The 19,085-nt window shown below is 39.1% G+C and overlaps 1 protein-coding gene across 1 annotated transcript in view; it reads right to left on the reverse strand.

Annotated features, from left to right (window-relative positions):
• The window catches only part of NCKAP5 (NCK associated protein 5), a 215,943-nt gene that overhangs the window by 135,269 nt on the left and 61,589 nt on the right, over nucleotides 1-19,085 (reverse strand). The window contains exon 3 of the mRNA XM_065637690.1: nucleotides 4,410-4,500. Within this exon, the coding sequence (XP_065493762.1) occupies nucleotides 4,410-4,500 (91 nt within the window). The remainder of the gene's footprint in view (nucleotides 1-4,409; nucleotides 4,501-19,085) is intronic.

A 19,085-nucleotide genomic window follows, 5' to 3' on the forward strand; every position in this document is an offset into this window, starting at 1 on the left:
TGATCACTGTACACTGACATAAAGTCAAAATGAGTTTAAAAAAAAACAAAAACAAAAAACAAAACACCAGAACAAAAACAACACTGAAAGACTGAGTGATCTGTAATCAGGTCAGACTCTACCTAGATATCCTGTATTGTGATCAAACTCTAGGTTTCGATATCCAAATCACAAAGACAAACTTAGAATGACAGAAAAGAATCACAGAATCATTTAGGTTGGAAAAGACCTTTAAGATCATCGAGTCCAACTGTAAACTTCGGAAGGAAAGTCTGCAGAGTGTTTGTTTTAATGTCTTGGGTTCAAGTATTGCACATATTATTTCTGGGGATCACACTCCCTCTTAGATAAAGTACTTGTGTCTTGAATGAGAATAATATTAATATGTGAGGTATTGGTTTGGCCTTTCATGGTCTTGCTTTTAGGTAGACAATGCCTCTTGGAAACAGCATAAAAGCTCTTACATACTACAGCCTTTCAGTTAAGTAAACTTTTAAGCAAGAAATACAATGGTTCATGGCAATTCGAATCACGCATATTCTTGTCTACATTTATGTGCGCATTCATTATAAATCTTCTCTCAGTTATTACTATGTAATATGATAATAGAGAACAATTTATTTACAACCCTGCTTCTAAATTCATTTACCCTAAAGAGAACACATCATCCATCTGTAAGTCCAGCAAATTGAATTCCCATAGAGCAGCCAGCTCTACAGAAAGGGTTAGAGTATTTTGCTTCAAGTAAGAATCCCAGCAAGACCTAACATAATATTGCAATAATACTGCATGTTCTGGGCTCCATCTTATTATTATTCTTCTAACGCGATCACTATTCAACATTTAATGTTCCTTAGCAAGAATATTTATTCTGGAGTCAGGCATCTTGATATTATAATAATAACAACTCAATTTCATACATCCCAGAACAATAATTAGATTTGTAAAAAACCAAATATGTAGACAATGGTCAATAGATCAAAAGCATTTACTGCACAGAGGTATCTTTTATGCCTATTCGGATATTAATATGAACAGACTTCACACACTAAAACTAACTTATCATGGTGTCTGAGAATATGCAACATATATTGATAAGTCACACTGGAGACCACTTAGGTCATGTCCTCATTTGTTATGAAATATGCAGTTGTGAAACTGCAGTAAAATCTGATACTCTGTTGCAGTGAGTACTTATCCTATCGTTCTGACCACATCACAGTAATGAGAGAACAGGTATGACTAGAATATGTTCTTTAAAGTAAATGATTGTAAAGGATGGCTTTCAGAATAATGGTAGTGTTTATACATTCAATAAGTTTTGTGTATGTACATGAAGATATATACATGTCACTTGGAATTCAGATCATAAAAATTCATGTGTTAGCTCACATCTATATTTCACTTACAAATATTATACAGGCTGATAATATGAATATCATGTTCCCAAAAACCTGAATACATCAGTGTTTCTAAGAAACATTGCCTAGGTTGTACATTCAAGATCTATTCCCATTTGTGAATTAACCTTATAAATATATTAAAAACTGTCTGAATGAATTTGGAAAGACACAAATGAAATGCTTCTATTGCACTACTGATGCCTCTTGCCAAACCTGGACATGTATTTGCAGTAAAATTCATCGCATATTTAGATGATAGTTTTGTCCACTATTTCCATACAGTTGGTTTCAATAACATATCAATGATTCATATAACGCTTTATTAATATTTTTTCAATGTTGAAATACTTTGTAAACATTTCAGATCACAGATTCTTTGCCGGCTATTTGTTTTGAAGAGCCTTTCAGGCATTAGCTTTTACTGTTACGTGCAGTTGTTGCCTAAATCACACTGCATAGTTTTTATTGTGTGACTGAATAACAAAGACACATCAAGTGAACTCATTTCTGACCTGCATAGCAGGTAACCATAGAAGGGCAAGAATGGGCTGGTTTGCATGTGAAAAGAGCCATTCCTTGAAATTCCCACCAAACAAACTATACGTTCAGAAGTTTGTCATAAAAGTGAACGAAAGGCATGTGAAGATGAATCAGTCAAAGAGACATGCCGAAAAAACACAATATTCATGGAAATGTTCCATAGTTTTGACCTGTTTTATCCATCACAGAGTGGTATATGATGCAGTAGCCTTGCTGTTCCTCCAGGAAAGGAAAAAACATTGCTTTTGACTAATGAATCAGGAAAGAAATTCATAAGCAAAGAAAATTGCATATTGGCAATATGGAAGACATTAAAATTGCTAAAAAACAAGCTGACTTTGATATCACGAGTGAAAATGTTCCCAAGAACAAGAAGAGAAGGAAACTGTTATTAATGTGGAATACAAGATTTAAAGTAATCCTAGAGCAACAGGTATACGGGTGTTTTAAGGTCCTGGGACAGAGGTGGCTTCACTGTATAAGAGAGTCGGGCTCAGCTTTGGGGAATACGCCCTGACTACCACTCTGCAAAATCAGACGAAACCCCATGTCCAGAAAGAAGGGAAAAAAGGGGTAAGAGAGCAGTTTTCTAGGTAGAGGGAGCTGTTTGCTAGAGCTGAGGGAAAACAAAGAATTCTTGTTACCATTAACTGGGCAGAACGATGTTGTTCTTTTGTTGGTCAAAATATAAACCAAAGGTATTTTACACAAAATACACCACGGTACCCATTCTCCTGGCTGGCAGGAGACAAAAAATGCCTATGTCAGTATGGCCCCAAATGAGGAAAAAAACAAACAAAAAAACCCACAGCAAAACCATATGCGAATTCTCTCTTTTTTTCCCCCTAAAATTAAGAAACAAATAAAAGATGGAGGAAAAACTACAATGAAATATAGAATCGGTGAAATTTCAAAAGACCACATAGCTATTTTTTTTCCAGTTTGATGCTCAAAAGAAAAATAAAGAACACCCAAACTCTCAGTTTGATGGAAAGAAACTGAAATACTTTTTTACTTTTCTTGTTGAGACTGCAAAACCAAAACCCAAAGAAGCTAAAACCTAATCATGGTACCACCTTACTGTGGTTTCCACGGTAAGACAGCACATGGAAAACCAGACACTAAAATCACTCCAGGTTTCCACGGTAAGACAGCACATGGAAAACCAGACACTAAAATCACTCCAGCTCTCTGTTAGAAACAGACAGACAAGTCACCCCCCCAGAGGAGGGGCTGCCACAAGCCCACTTCAGAACACCCACTGCAGGGGGGCAGGAAGGAGGAGGAAGACACGGATTTAAACTCTGAACCAAGAGGGAACCAGGTTTCATTTTTGCATCCCAAAATGGTAGTGAGTAAAATACACATGCTTTTATCACCAGTTCCTAAAAGCAAAACGTTCTATTATAACTTCAAGAAAGAAATTAATTTGTCCTGAAATTAAATTTTACAGGCTATCATTTTAACAAGAAAAATTGATTATTTCGGAAGGTTCATCTAAAAGATTCTTCTCCCTTCAATCCAAGCTTAAAAGGGAAATCTAATTACAGTGACAAATACTCTTTAATATACATTTTTGTTTAGCTTTATTCCTGTATTTTTGATCCATCAGTTGTAAGAATGGACTAATATAACTTGAATTTTTGAAAAGTGTTTTAGCCGAAGGATTGCTAACTAGTATAGAATTTAATATATCACTTGAGCATTTTATGTCTTTATAAGGAATACTTATTCTGTTTAAAAAGGTACAGGATTGGACTGACTTTATTAAGTGGTTTCTTTAAGAATTCATGTGCAGAATATCTGATTAACTGGGACGTATCTCATTCCTGTTTCCAGACATTTATAAAGGCTTTACACCACCTCAGGTTCACTGCTTCCAAAATACAGCAGTACATTAGGAAAATGGAAAACTCTCCTTTCTCATAAACAGCATAAACAGACCTGCTTCCCTTTGGAAAACCTCTAAAATCTTTGTCCTCCTAAATTCTGCCCTGGGAGACTCTCTCTCTACCCAAGTGAGGTTGATAAAATGCACCTGCCACAAGCAGCGATAAGAAACTATGGAGCTTGATAGGGAAGCCTCACACCTAATAGAATATAAGTGGATAAAATTATCCATCACAATCTGAATGTCAAGTTGTCAAAAGCTTCTATGTTTTCTGGAGATGCTGGAATATATTACTTAAAATATTAAATGCTTTAATAAAGTCTTCAAAACTAGTTTCTCTGTCCCCTATTAACTGTGAAGAGCAACAACTGCAGATATCACAATGACAATAAAAATGAAAAACTCTGGTGAGAGAACACTTGGGAAAATGTAGATAGTACCAACCACCACTTACAAGTATTCATAACTAATAAACAAATAAAGGAAACAATACCAGACACATTTACCTCAATAGTGCAATTTTTGTTTTAAAGAACTTTACTATCACAAAAATACAGGCAGTAAGTTACTAGTACCTGATATACCTTCATGATATTGACAGTGCCTTCTCCATGCTGGCCTGGGGATCCTTGGCTCTGCAGCAGATTTCTCACTGTCTCCTCCATTCTAGAGAATAAAAATATTTATAAAAGTCAACTGTATGGAAAAAAAAATATTAAGAGTTGCATTCAGTGTTTTTGTTCTTTACAAGAGCCTAATGCATCCATGGCTACCATGAAATTAATATTTAAAGACAATCCTGGCTTTATAATGTTCTCATACTCCATGTTATGAATAACACATTAAGGGCACTCTTTTATCTTTTGAATATGCACAGTAATTAGTTGTATTGTTAAAACCCTACTGGAGCTTAGTTACAAAAATTAAAAACAAATGTGTGCAAAAGACATCACCTTGTCAACAGTGTAACCAAACACCATGATAAAATTACTGTCACTTAGGAACAAAATCAGTCAGATTTAAAAAAATAAACAAACAAACAAACAGAAAAACCAAACACCAAACAACTGCTGTATTTCTGGCCAATTGTCAGTTTTGTGCAATTTGCAATTTAGACAGACTGTCAAATCCATTACTAGTATTTACTCTCTATGTCATAGGTGCAGCAGTGTGTGCCAGTACATTTGTTTATAGAGGCACAGCTGCTGAACACACTCACTCTTCTCTGCCCTTTCAAAGGGATGTAAAAAGCAAGTGTTGGCTACAATCTGGTACTACCAGCCCATGAAAACATAATCAGCTTCAGTTCCATCAGCGAAAGAAGGAAGGTTTGCACTTTCATTGTATAGGGTGTTAACAGACACCATCAAAAGTTGTCTTTGATCTACATGCATTCATTAAGCATGTTAAAATTGATAACAACACTAACCTTCCTGAATAGAATAAAGAGTTCTGCTCCTTCGTGCAATAAGAGCACTGGGAATGATGGAAGCCACCTACGAAACACTGGTCCCATTCGGCGTGGATCAGAAATTAAACCCCACGGGCTAAGAAGGTGTCACCAAGGCTGAGCACAAATAAAGGGTCTGGGTTCTATAGCTGGTTTCAGCTCTGTGAGTGTGGGTAAGAGGAAGAAAGGCATCAAAAGCCAGAGAAGGAGTGATGGACACAACAACAAAGATCCCAGATTTCACAACACCAAGTGCTGAGTGCCAGTTCCAGCCAAACGTCCCCACACTTCTCACCCACATTCTCATCCCTGTACAGCTGCTTCTTCAGCTGTGCAGAAGCAACAGTTTCTCTCACCTTCACTTTTCATGTTTTCTGTTCTTTCCCTTTTAAATTCTCTCAATCCCCCAAACGAGCTGGAAGAACAGCCCAGCTGGAGCAGGGCTGAAGCAGGGAAGCTGCCATGGCGTGGGTGTGTGGTGGCGTGAAGGCCAGAGAGAGAGAATACCTTACGAATACCTTAAGCCACATTCCCAGATATGCTCTGACCTTGAAAAAACAGCCATTATTCCTAGGTGTATCTGTTTATTTGTACCACATTTAGGAAAATATGAGTTTTGTGTACCACCCTTTGCAAATGCAGTTGAGCAGCATTATTCACAGCATATTTTTTTTTCTTTTTTTTTAATTTTTATTTTTAAGGTAACAATCCAGCGAGACAGCAAATAATAGCTAACTGCTCTGGCCAAAGGCCAATAACATTATATTTTACATAAGCCTCACAGTCTTTCTGTCCTTTCAGTCTTATCAGAGTGAATGGTATTGGCTAATTCATCAATAATATGTTGTTTTGTTAGGTTTTCTCCTTCCAAATCAGCCAGCTACGCCACTTTTCAAGAAGCCAACACTGGGTATTCATTCTACTCAGATGAACACTGACATTTTACTTATTCATATGATGGGGTTTTGTCATTGATGTGCAGACTTCTACATTGCCAGAATGCCCACAGAGTAGTTGGACCATCTGTTGACCAAATGTGAATAAAAACAAGCCAGCTCTAATCTCTAGTGCAGACAGTGGTGCAATTTTTCAGTTGCAGATTGGAACCATTTCTGCTCATAGGATGACCTTAATCAGCTGCCTTTTACACAAAAGAACAAATCATTGCGGTTTATAATATAAATTCCTGTGCAGTCCTCACCAAAAGATTCCATTTATTAAAATGCTTATAATTTCATTTTTAAATTAATGATGTAAGAGGATTCTTAATTATTGTGTTTATATATGCATACACAGTTCCAACCCTAGTCCTCCATAAAGCTCTTACAAATTAACAAACAAGCAAAAACAGGAGAAATAATAGATTCGACTACCACTAAAATCAGAGTTTTTCAATTTAGGTCTAATAGTATTAAAGAAAATATAGCCTAGTTGCATATTAGTATCATCAGTTAAACCAGCTCAGAAAAAATACGAAGAATTCTTAAATTCAATAGGTCACTTCATCTTCAGTCAAACTCAGATGGTCTATTTTGGATTACAAGGCTACCTTGTTCAAATAGCCTTATAGGGACTGGTGAGCACAGTTTCACATGGCGATGAGCAGCACATCCCATCAGCACTCAGATTTCTATGCAACAGAATAATCTTTGCAAAATAAAAAAGAGCTCAGATGCAACTTTTGTTGTTTTGCTGTTGGCAGCAATTATAAAAGTTCGTAAGAGTTGACAGCCATAAAGCTGAACCACAAGCATCACTGAGACACTGTCTGTGTGGTCATGTCACTATAAAAGCAGCACTGAGGGGATCTTACAAGCGTTAGGTACCCATGGAATCTGAAAAAGGAAACAAGCAGGTTGAATGTGCTTACAGTCAAATTTACTGCAAAGCTCAGATGGCCAATGCTCTTGCAGTTTATAACCTGCTCCTTCTTCACTAGCATCCCAGTTGTCCATTTTTAGGAAGGACTGCTTAACCAAACATGGCACAGGATTAGAATTGAAACTTGTTTCTAACAAATTAGAATCTTTGAAGCATGAATTAATGGCACCTTACTTGAGAAGTGATTGTTATATTATGATCTATAATATTCTCCACAGTGACAGTACATGCCAGGAAGATTTAATTTAAATTCTTTCAGAGAACGCAAGAATGGTTGAGCCTCTACGAATTTAACTTGAAATCCCATGTTTTGCTCCCTGAACAAAGCTTCCAAAGGGAAGTGAAGTAGAAAAATTAGGAGCCTTATGAAACTTTATTTCTACACAACAACCTATATTTTCCTCCTTTCTGGTAACCTCGAAAGTTTATTTTCTCTTGACCATGGTTCTAATATCCTAGATGGACTCGCTCTAACATCAAGCACTTGCTGATTACATCTAGAACAGCTCTCCCCCACGCGTGTATTCTGCCTGCTTGCTGGCCTATGCTAAAAAACCTGTTTTTCCAAGGAATCTGTGCATCTTATGTAACTATCAAGCTGTTACAATCCGCAGAAAAAGTCTCTAAAGCTCACCGTTCCCGAGTCTACACTCTTCAATTGCTATTTAAGAACATTTGTTTTCTCCTTTCTTCAGTGCTCTATTTACTGTCTTTTCAACTGAAACATCTCAGTTAGTACCATTAATTTTTTCTTACATCTATTATTTTAATAGAAAGTTGATGTTTTCTTAAAACTGAAGTGCTTCTTTCAACTTTTCTTTTTTTTTTTTTTTTTTAGAAGATGTTTTGTTAGAGGAAAAATAAATGAAACCCTTATTTGACAGGTTTCTTAAGTTTCTTGACAAAAATGCCAGCTTAGAGTAGGGAAACAGTCCTCCACCAGTCCTATCCTAGGGATAAATTTCTCAAAGTACTAAACAGAAGAAGAAATGAGGCACTCTGAGACCAGACTCTGTTCATGGAATATGAGTTTAAGGAACATAAAATATTAATGCTACTACGGAAAGCACTGTCAAAATTTCATGTGAAGTATTATCTGCAATTATGATCACCAGTGTTCAGGAGTGGCTCATTCAGAGAGGATTCGGTGAAGAGGCAGCTCTGAGATTGTTTAGAGGAATTGAGATTGTGTCATGAGAACAGACTAAACAACTTACCCTGTTAAAGAGACCAAAGGCTTAAACAGGTATGACTTCAACAAAAGAATCAGTGAGAAAAAGTAAAATGAGAAAGAAAACTACATCAACCCAATGCCAATGACTGACAAAAGATGGGAACATAGCAGTTACAAATATATTAGGCTGGAATTAGGATGTTTTTAATAAATGAAAACATGAGACCCTGGACCAGTCTGCCAGGATGAGAAATCTGAATAGTCTTAAGCCAGATTTGAGCAGTTTATGAAAATAATTACACGGCAGGGTCAAGAGCTGAGGACTTGAAATTTATGATCCCCAGGTCCTTGCTGATATTCCCCCTGGAACCAAATCAGTCATTCCTACATTTAAAAAATTATATTTGTCCTGTGCTGTTGAAAGAATACCAGGAAATCAATGCAACTGCAATGTACAGTTATTTATTTTGGTTTTGTTTCTGTGTGTTTTTCTGGGCAAGGGGCCCAAGGCAATCTCTGGAAAGGAGGAAACATCATTCCCTGACCAGGGAGCACCACACAGGGCATAGACGCTCAGGTGTCCAAGCCAGCAGAAGGAAGATTCCTCCGTATTTTTGCTGCAACTCAAATATTGTCTGGAAGCCAGGACCCGCCTGCAAGGACCTGCCGAGCTGTAGGAGACTTGCTTTTAAAGCTTCTTGATGTTACGTTTCTGACAGCTCTGCTGCCTCCACCTCCTGCCTGGCCCCGCTGCTGCAGCTCACAGTTTCATCCAGGCCAGGTGAGACAGATGCTGCTGAGGTTGACACATCACTGGTAGGCACTCGAGTTCCTGACTTTCTTCCCAGCTTGCTCAGGACCATCATTTCATAAACGCACACCTACTTTGTGCCATCCTCCAGCAACGCTGAAACACGGTCAGAAAACTTGCCAGCTTCGTGCCTCTCCCAGTTCTGTCATTTCAAGTGGACCAAAGCCATAATCTATTTTGTTGGAGTTCTCTCCAAGAACAGATTTTAAGACCATACAAAAATTAATATTTCCTCAAATATACTAATGCAAAGAGGCACAAGAGCTCTCTCAGCCCTCCGACTTTGCAGAGCCTTTCCCATATTATTTCCCACTTTCCAAAAAGTTCTTTAAGATTTATTGATTTCCTTCCTTGAGGGAGGTGTTTCTCAGCATCTGCCACAGTAATTTCACACGGGAAGAGGATTTTCTCTAACCAGCCTCTTAACAATGTAGGACATGCCTTTCTGTCCTGTCTCACTGCAGAGGAAACCCATCCTCTTCTCTGGTCCTCTGCAGCATCTCCTTCAGAGGGGTGAGATCTCCCCAGACCTAAAACCTTTCCTTGACAGAACAAGCTTTCCTTGAAAAAAATCCTTCCCATAGATCCTGATCTTGGATTCCTGTTCTAGCATAGGGAATAAACACTTTCTATAGCCTGTGCTCTGTTCAGCCATGTCCCACACAGCCCTTTTTACGATTCTCCCTCCAAGGGACAGGCGGCACGTAGTTGTTCCAGCTCTAGAAGGTGCATGACAGTTTCAGCCCCTTCTCCATTGACCTAATTCCTTCAAGATTTCCACAGGCTGGCAGCTACCTTTTGCTGGGTGCTATCACCTTCCCTTTTCATCACCCTCAAGCTGAGGTGACAGTACTCGGTGGTTATTTCAAATGCATGTCACAAGAATTTCTTCAACTTGATACTGACTTACAGAGACATGTCCGAAGGTTTCTATAGAATCTTACTGCAGCAATTGATGTTTGTATTTCAGCTTTTTCCATCTCCTCATGCCATGCAGCAGGTGCAGGGCTCTTCTTAAAGTCTTAGAGAAAAATAACAACAACATCTCTTTCTCCATCTTTAGCTTAACTTACTTTTGTGTAATCAAAATTCTCACCTGGGTATTTTCTTCTGGCTCCCATCTGTGAAACAGTGAAGGTTTCTGTCTCTCTCCTGAGCAGTCTCCATCTTAAGGCTCTTGACTTCTATTTTTAGTTATAGCCTCCCTGGAGATGTGGCCTGGGTTTCAGCTCATTGAGCTGCCTGACTCCTCCCTGCTGCATGATCATGGACCAAGGAAGAGGTTCCCAGGTGGTTTCTCAGCTCTTGGTTCAGCTGTGAACCAGCCAGCATTTTTGCCAGCTGGACTTAAGTTGTCTCTTTGGAGACCGCAATCTGTCTGGCTTTGGTGGCAGCCTTCTGTGCCTCTATCCAAGCCTTCCAGCTCTCTCTCCAAACCCACAATCCAACCCAACAAAATGCTTCAGCCTGACTCAGCTCCCAAATAAATCTGTTTGCTCGCTCATACGTGAGTTTTGAACCTCATTTGTGGGGTTACGTGCATCTCAATTCCTTCACCACTCCATTCAAAGCTCTGCAATGGATCAGGTGAGACTTTCTTCTTACGGTGAGTTCCTCAAACTACGAAAAAGGATTCAAAGTAAATAAACACACTCTCCTCCCCCAAATTAAAAAAATCTGAATTTTAGATTAAACACTCTTTTTTTAAAAAAAAAAAAAACAGGGAAAACATGAAAGTGGCTTTACAAGACGTAACAGAAAGAAAAAGAGCGCATCAAACATCAAACAAGGATGCTCACTGCATCCTTGCAGGAATGTCTCCTGCCTGGTTTCAATCAAATTTGTGGCTCTCCGAACTGCAGACTCTGCCTGCTCCCCTCTGGCCCTGAGGATTTCCATTGCCTCCAGACACGGCTGCCTGCTCTCCTCAGCTCTCCCCCTGACCTGCAGGCACGTCACCAGACGGTGTGGTGACCGGACAGCCAGACCTACAGCCCCGAGACCCCCTGCTCTCCTCCGTGAGCCACGGTGACCCCCGGATGAAGCAGCCCCTCCTTGCCAGGGCTGTGCCCAAGCTGGCTGTTCTCAGTGCGCCTAATGCGGAGAGCCCACAGCATGGGGTCAGGCCATAGCTTCAATGGGTAGGTAGCCTAGAGACAGACACAAGCTTCTCCAGAGAATTTAGATATTGAAAATGGATTTAAAAAAAAAAAAAATTAGAGATAAAAGATTGAAAAAGAGAGAAGTGAAAACAGATACATGATAAACTTAAAAGAGAACTGACAGATGGGAAATGCTGAGGCTTTAAACCCCAAGGGGTTTTCTCCACATTTTCAGTTCTGGTTAGGATACTACATTGGTACATGCCTTATAGCAGCGCGCTGGGCAAAGTCTACAGAATGCACAATATCCATTCTTAATATTTCAGTTGGAAAATAACGTAATAACATCCTTTATAATAGTAACAGAAAGACACACATATAATGTATAATTTATTCTTTCTGTTCATCAGTACAGGTGCTTATCAATCCCGAAATACCAAGGCACCATTCACAGCCCTTGCCCCACCGTGGGCTCTGAGCAGCCAGTTCAACCCCACGGCAATCACTAGTGGCAAATCCAAGTTGCAAAAGCCATGCTCTTTCCACTTATTCATGATAAACACTCCTTTTAAAAACAAACTCAAAGAACACCCAAACTTTTGCCTGAAGGGCAAGCAATCTAACCATGAGTAGCACATAAAATTAAGTATCTTCTGCACGATGAGGGCAACTATTGCAAGGCCGTGCTGGAATGAAGCAGGTCTCAAGCTCTGTTTACAAAAGTGGAGAAGGATCCTTCTTGTGACTGGATGACCTAAGAATGTGCTTGGTTTGCTAGACCATACCATCACTTGAAAATTACACGGAGTTGAAAGACTGAGCACAACATTTACTTAGTCGAACCACTGACCGTTGAAAGCACTGGAAATTTTCAAGGTATCCTTAAAATAATGTATGTGACTTGAGCCTCAGATAAGTAGGGTAGGATTTTAAAGGACCTCAGCGTTGGCATATCAGTGCTCCCACACAAGTCTGAATTCTGTTATCACACAGTGGCAGACCTGACATTTCTCTGAAACTGCTCTAACTACCATCTGAGCCAGGAAATGTTGGAAATGTTTCCATTGTCTCTTTCAGCCATGCAGATTTCCCTCATCAAACTTATACCTACAGCAAAAAAGTTTCTGAACTGCAAGAGAAACCAGTGGTAATGTTTACTTCTGTGTTGACAGATAGACAAATGGCATATGGACTGTATGGGTGTCTTCCATCACCAGCCCTGTATATGATTTTGTAAGTTACAGGCATGGAGGATTAAACGAAAAAGAGCCCAAGATTAAGCCTCACAGAAAAGCTTCTCACAGGCAATTGAAGGGATTTTTCACATGGAAGGGCTGATTCTCATACAATTCTCCAGTAACCTACTTGGGACCTTAGAACAGGAGACATTTTCATTAAACATAAATGGATAGAACCAGACATGTACAGAAAGCTAATTCTTGAGAAAGCTTAAACATATGCTCTTAAATTCAAACTTGATTCATGCTGGAGGCACCAGAAATAGCTACAGTGTTTCAGCATAACTAAAATAATCACAAAAATTACAGTCAACTATATGATCAGACTGCAAATATTTCCAATTTCCAATTTTTTTTTAATTTTCTATAATTAAAAAAGTTTTTCCATATTTGAAGATATGTAGATACATGGATAGGTATATCTATGAGCTCCTCTAAATACACATATTTAATTTTGCATATAAGCACCCTGATACAGACAAACTTTAAGTTACTTGCAGGAATGTAAAGGCCACTCAAAACTAAAAAGCTGTTGTTCCATTTTCAGCTGCAGCTTCAAGGTGGTACCAAGACCATCTTGACGTAGCTACATACATTTCTGTGCGTTTTCCATGAATAGCAAAGACATTATATGGAAGGAGGCAGCTTTTGTGGGGTGGAAGTAGGTAAAAGAGAAATGCAAGATGAAAATGAGGTCTGTCACCAAAGAGCACTGGCAGAACCCTCCACAATGAAAACAAATTGTTCTTATGCATTTTCATGTTACAAAGCTCAACATGAAGCTTTCAGGCTCAGACTGTGCAGTGTTGTGGGAGACACCAACCTGTGCTGTCCTGAGCACAGACAGCAGTTGGAAGCAAGCTAAAAAAGAGGACTGACCCTTTTAAGGTTTATTTTGTTTCACTTTTTGTTTTGTTTTGTGGGTTGGTTTGTTTGTTTTTTCTTCTGCAGAAAGTATCATTACTTGTTTTCAGCCCCTGTGATTCCCCAGCAAAGGTTTTCTTAGGCCATCAGATTCTGAACTCCAGTCTTAAGCTCTACACAATATAAAGTTATTTCACTCTCCTCATAGCTCAGTCTCTGCGAGTCTTGCAGAAGTTTTCAGATGGTTCAACTGTTGCAAGCAATACTCTGGAAGATGAGTGAATATGGTTTTCTATAAGTAAAACTCCAGCTTCATGGAACCAGTGAATAATAGTATTTTCTTTACTATATGTTCCACTTCTTAAATTTACACAATGACTGGGAAATCCATTGCAAAGTACTGACGTTTTCCAATTAGTGAACAACTGCAGAAAAATCCAAGGATGATCTATCTATTTATTCTTCTAACTGAGAAATCACACTAGCTTTACTTACCATAACTCACTACATGCTAGTAAACAATTAGTAAATTCAATCAGAAAGATCAGTGACTTGAGGCCTCATCCCAGGACACACTAAGTCCCTGCTCCTAAGAGGTCCGAGGTCTATGGCTTTCGTGCTGTGATCGTGCAGGTTAACGTAATACACCATGTTTTCATCTTACAGACAGAGCGAGGCCCAGGTTCACCAGCACGGCCGCTGTCGGTGACTGTCAGAACCCAGACACCAACAGTTCACCCTGCTGGGTCTAAGCAGCAGATGACATGTCCTTTCTATATCGTTTTGTTGGTATGACTGTACAAATCTCCAGCTCTTTCCATGAGTGACCTGAGCTCCACAGCTTAAAAAATATTTCAGTAACTCCAAATAAATCAGCAGGTTTGCTGTCTTTTTACTGATATGTTAATGTTTCACACACTTTATATAGCTTATGCTCATGCCATTCGATCTGGAATGAAGCGCAGTATCAAAAGCTCTGTTCTGTTTTTGGCTGGTTGGTTTTGTTTGTTTGATTTTTAGCATTCTGACATTTCTGCTTTTCTGCATTAAAATGTAACCTAGAAGATTTGTGGGACAATATAAAGAGATATTTATACCTCATCATTCTATAATTGTTTAGCATTAAAAAATTGCAAAACACTTAAAATGTATAATTCTTCTGATTAAGTGGCTAGTAAGCATGCATATTATTGCTGTGCGGAAAGATACATAATTCTTTTGATTAAGTGACTGCTAAGCATGCATACCATTAAAGTGTTCAGAAAGTTTCATCATATTGAACATGATGCAACAGGCCCTGATGCCTTCAGAGGCAACAACTGTGAAGTTTATTAAATCTGTGCATTTTGTTTCCCTTAAAATGTTATTTGTGAATTTATTTGCCTTTAAAAAACTAACTCCTAATGGAGCTGTTTTCTCTGCACCTTTCATGAACACTCTCTCTGTGTGACTAGGATCTTCTCACACGACAAACCCTCCACATTAGCCTCCAAATTACCAACCTAAGAATGAAAAAAAAAAAGTATAAATAAAATGCCTCCGTGTGTTTTCCCCCAAAGTAGATCAGGAATGACTACGAGAACAGTGAATGCCAAGTATCTCCTCTCAAGCCTGAAGAACGGCTCCTTCTGTGTGGGTTTCTTGTAGCACTTGCCTGGCACAACACAGTTTCCTATCCTAATGGTGCCCAGCACAACAGGATTTTACTCTTCTGGAGGAGAGAGTCACTAAACAGCAACATGTATCTACCACCAAAGAAACCTGAGGTGTAGAAATAAGTATTATTCCAGTCTTAAATTTCAGGTGGTTAGAAAACAACCACAAAAACAAGTCATGTCAGAGACCTAAGAATGAAAGCTTACTGGTTTGGATTGCCAAACCCTAGCAGCACAGCAAAACCACCTAAACAAGTAATATATGGTGAGAATAATGGACGCCAAGGACTTAATTACCTGTATCATTAGGTAGTGGTAGTCTCTCTGAAATTATATTGACAGCTCTCCAACAACCAAGCAGTTGGTAATGAGGCAATAAAATACATGACGATGCGCACAGAAGAGGGCTGGAATAGTATCATATGCAGCATCATCGGCTTTGATGCCAACAAACAAGAAGGGCTAAATTAAACTATTTGTGAACTGGTTACCAAAAAGAAAAATCAAGAAGGACCTAGATATATTTTGTCATTAATAACTTCTAATGTTCTCCCTTTCCGTATGTGTGCAAACCTAACAAATGCAAAAGAAGATGAGAAAAGGAGGGGAAGAAAAAGATGCAAAAGGTGCAAATGAGATGCAAGATGAAAGAAAACATCTGCACTAAAAAAAAGAAAAAGGCAGGGTCACTTTTGTGCCTCTATGTTAAGCGCCATAAAGCACTCCCCATATGTTTCCAAACATATTACTCTGTCACAGCCATTATCCATTGCATGAAGTAACAACAGGAAAGAACAGACCAGAATACAGCGGCTCTAAATGCCAAATTTGTCACTACTGAAACCCAGTGTTTTAAACTGCATTATCCCAGAGACGAACTGAATAAAAGCAGTAAAAAGTTTATGTAGGATTTGCACTGAAATATACAAAAAGAACACTGGTTCTTTGCTGCAGGTATGTGCTTCCACTACTGCCTGCTCCCATTTTCACCTTGCTGAAGTCACGCAGAATGTTGCCCCTGGATCAGACACAATTCATAGGTCCGAGATGTTAAGTTTTATGATGCTAGAAATGCAACGAATGGAGGAAAGGACACTTGAGGGATGGCCAACTGTCAACATGGAAAACAAAAGGAATAGAAGGGATAACAAAGGAGTCTGGAAAGGCATATCCTATGACTTTGGCCCACAAAGTAGAGCAACTGGACAAACTGAGACATGGATTAGGATAACAGAGAAAAAGGAAGTAATTAAAGAAGGAAAGCAGTGGAAAAAATTTTGAGAAAGCATCTTAAGGAGAGAATGGAGGGGAAGAGAACAGCACAAGATATAGGCAGCAGAAATAAAGACAACAGTAACATAAAAGATGTAGGAGAACTTCAAGGAAAAGAAGAAAAAAAGACATGAAAATGTAAATAAGATGTAAGAAAACAGAAAAAGAATAAATGGGACCAGCAATAAAAACGTGGACAGAGAGAGAAGTAAAAGGACATCTAGACACCTCTAAGGTACAAACATTTATTTTAATTATTTGTAATGTATCAGTACTTCTTTTGCAGAAAAAGGAGAGCTATTAGCTAGGACTTCCAACTGAAGACCATTTAAGAAGGATTTTTAGTGTAACTACAGCCCTAAATGGAGAATCACAACATCACTCCCTCCTCTCTGTTCAAGCACTCATTCTTTAATCATTTGTCTTCAGCACAGCACGGGATACATTTTCAAACTGCTCTGCAGGATTTTAGCCGTGCAGCTCCCGTTGTGTTTAATGGGAATCCTGTGGACAGAGCTCTGTATGAGGCTTTCAAAATGTACTCCAAAAATCTCTAAATAATGCACTAGTTGAACGTTACCCTGTTTACTTCTCATAGGACATGACTAAAATGAAACAAAGGTTATCACATCTATAAAAGTAGTATTTATTGGGAAACTCATCAGTGTTTCCTGTAGGGAAATTCTTCCTCTGTAAAAATATTTAACATGACTTTCTGGGATTTACTTTTTCTGTAACATCTAAATGAGAGAACAAAATCAACTCAAACCACATTTGCTTCAGAAAGAAAGATCCAGCAGTCAACACATCAGCCTAAGATTCAAGAAGCGCCTCTTCATGACTTCACACTGTCATAGGATACCTTTGTGGCTTGCTTTCAGATTTTCCTCTGAAAATTGATTTCACAAGTTTCTATTGCATAACAGCTTTATGATGGTAACAAATACCAGTGAAGCATTAATCAAAGATTCATCAGCTACAGAAAAGCGCTCCAATATTAACTCCCTCTCTCCCTGCAAGAGGAGGGCTGCTTCTGGGATCAAGTCTAGAGATAACATGAGAGTTTAGAGAAATGTAAATCCTTGCAGCCATGCTCTATAGAGGCCTTTGGTTCTGTGCTTTCAACTTTCAGAAGCAGCATTCGGAATAAATCCATGAAGAAGCAATTCTAATCAGCTTTCATGCACCCAAACAGTAGATCATATTCCATCATCCCTTGGAATATGAACCAAATAGGTTCAGGGATTTCCATTTCAGGGGAGAGATCCTCAACCTGTGCAAGGCAGAACAGCATCACTGCAGAGAAAAGAGGCTGGCACATTCACTAGGCAAAAGTTTAGCCATGAAAGAGCAAACATAACATACAGAGCCCTGCATTTCTAGCTTCAGAAACAAACTTTAGATATAATATCAATAGTTTACTGTAAACTGTTACCTTATCCATGTGATTTGTGCTACCATGCAAGTCAAAGATCACCTCAGGAATCCATACATTTATGTTAAGGTATCTAAGAACTGCGCTCAGCAAATAAAATTCATCAGTCATGAACTAGTAAAGCACTTTTTTCCTGGACTTGCAGAACAGATACTGGACACAAAAGTCTTCCATAAAAACCCCGGGAAATACCCGTAACACAAGAAGTTCAGCATTTTGCAAGATCCCGAGTTTATGTCAGTGGAATGCAAAAAATTAGATGACTCTAGAAACTACGATGTCTACCAGCTTCAAACTGTACGGGCATGAATTATTGCAAAATTGAATGACTTTGCGCAGAAGTCATTCCATTGAACTTAACAGTTCATTTCATAGAATCAGGGCCTTTGCAACTTAAGTGAAGAGACAGCATGTATTTTAGCTAATCTGGTGGAAACAAAGCCTCACAAGCCTGCCTTACTAAGAAATAATTTAGTAGTTCTCCTGAGGGACTCTTTCCCCCCCCAAGCAAGAATCTACAAAATGATCCTTTTGAATCCTTAATTAAATATTACAAAAACAATTATTATCTTATAATACACCATTACAAAGCAGGAGACCTGTTTCTGAAAAACCAATTTAGATATCTATGTCCAGGAGGGGAAAAGGGCAATAAAAATAAAATAAGCTGGAATGATACATGAAAGAGAGGCTGGGCTGGACAGGCTGAGTATGGAAGGTAAGTGCTGAACAGCAGCGTCTATAGTACCAAAGCTTTAAAAATTTAATTTGTTTCAGAAAGAAAGGACAGTTTACCTTCACCGTGAGCAAAAGTGCTACATAGGGCAGGAAATCTTGCATATGGCCAGCGATTCCATTAATGAGAGAAGAAGCTACATCAGGTTGCTTCAGGCATACCCATTGCTGGGCAGGGGGGAAAGGCAGGACTCCCACCCGGTTACACAAACACAAGGTAACCTGTGAGTCTAGTAGACATCTAAGATTCCTGCTCGCTTGGCTATAAAGTTAAGCTATGTTTTATGCCATAATTATAATAATGTTTGTGACACATGTGACCCAGAGAGGCCCAGTCAGCACAGACGGCTCTGGGAGTGCTCTGGCTCACAGAAACCAGCGCAGCCCAAACCTCCCGCTGCGGGGGCTGCAGGGACTTTGGAAACCACGGCTCTTGCCAGCCCGGGTAGCCCTAGATAGCCAGCGGGTGATGGGAGGCTGAAGGAAGAATAAAGCAAGAGGGCAAAAATGGGACCTCTGCTAAAGCATTGCGTCTGGAGCAGACGCTGTTGTGGCACACCAGGGCACCGCTTATACAGTAGATCCGTCCACTGGTTATCTTCACAGCAAAGACAACCCTGCTAGACACAAATGC

This window comes from Caloenas nicobarica, chromosome 6, assembly GCF_036013445.1.
Source record: "Caloenas nicobarica isolate bCalNic1 chromosome 6, bCalNic1.hap1, whole genome shotgun sequence".
NCBI lineage: Eukaryota > Metazoa > Chordata > Aves > Columbiformes > Columbidae > Caloenas > Caloenas nicobarica.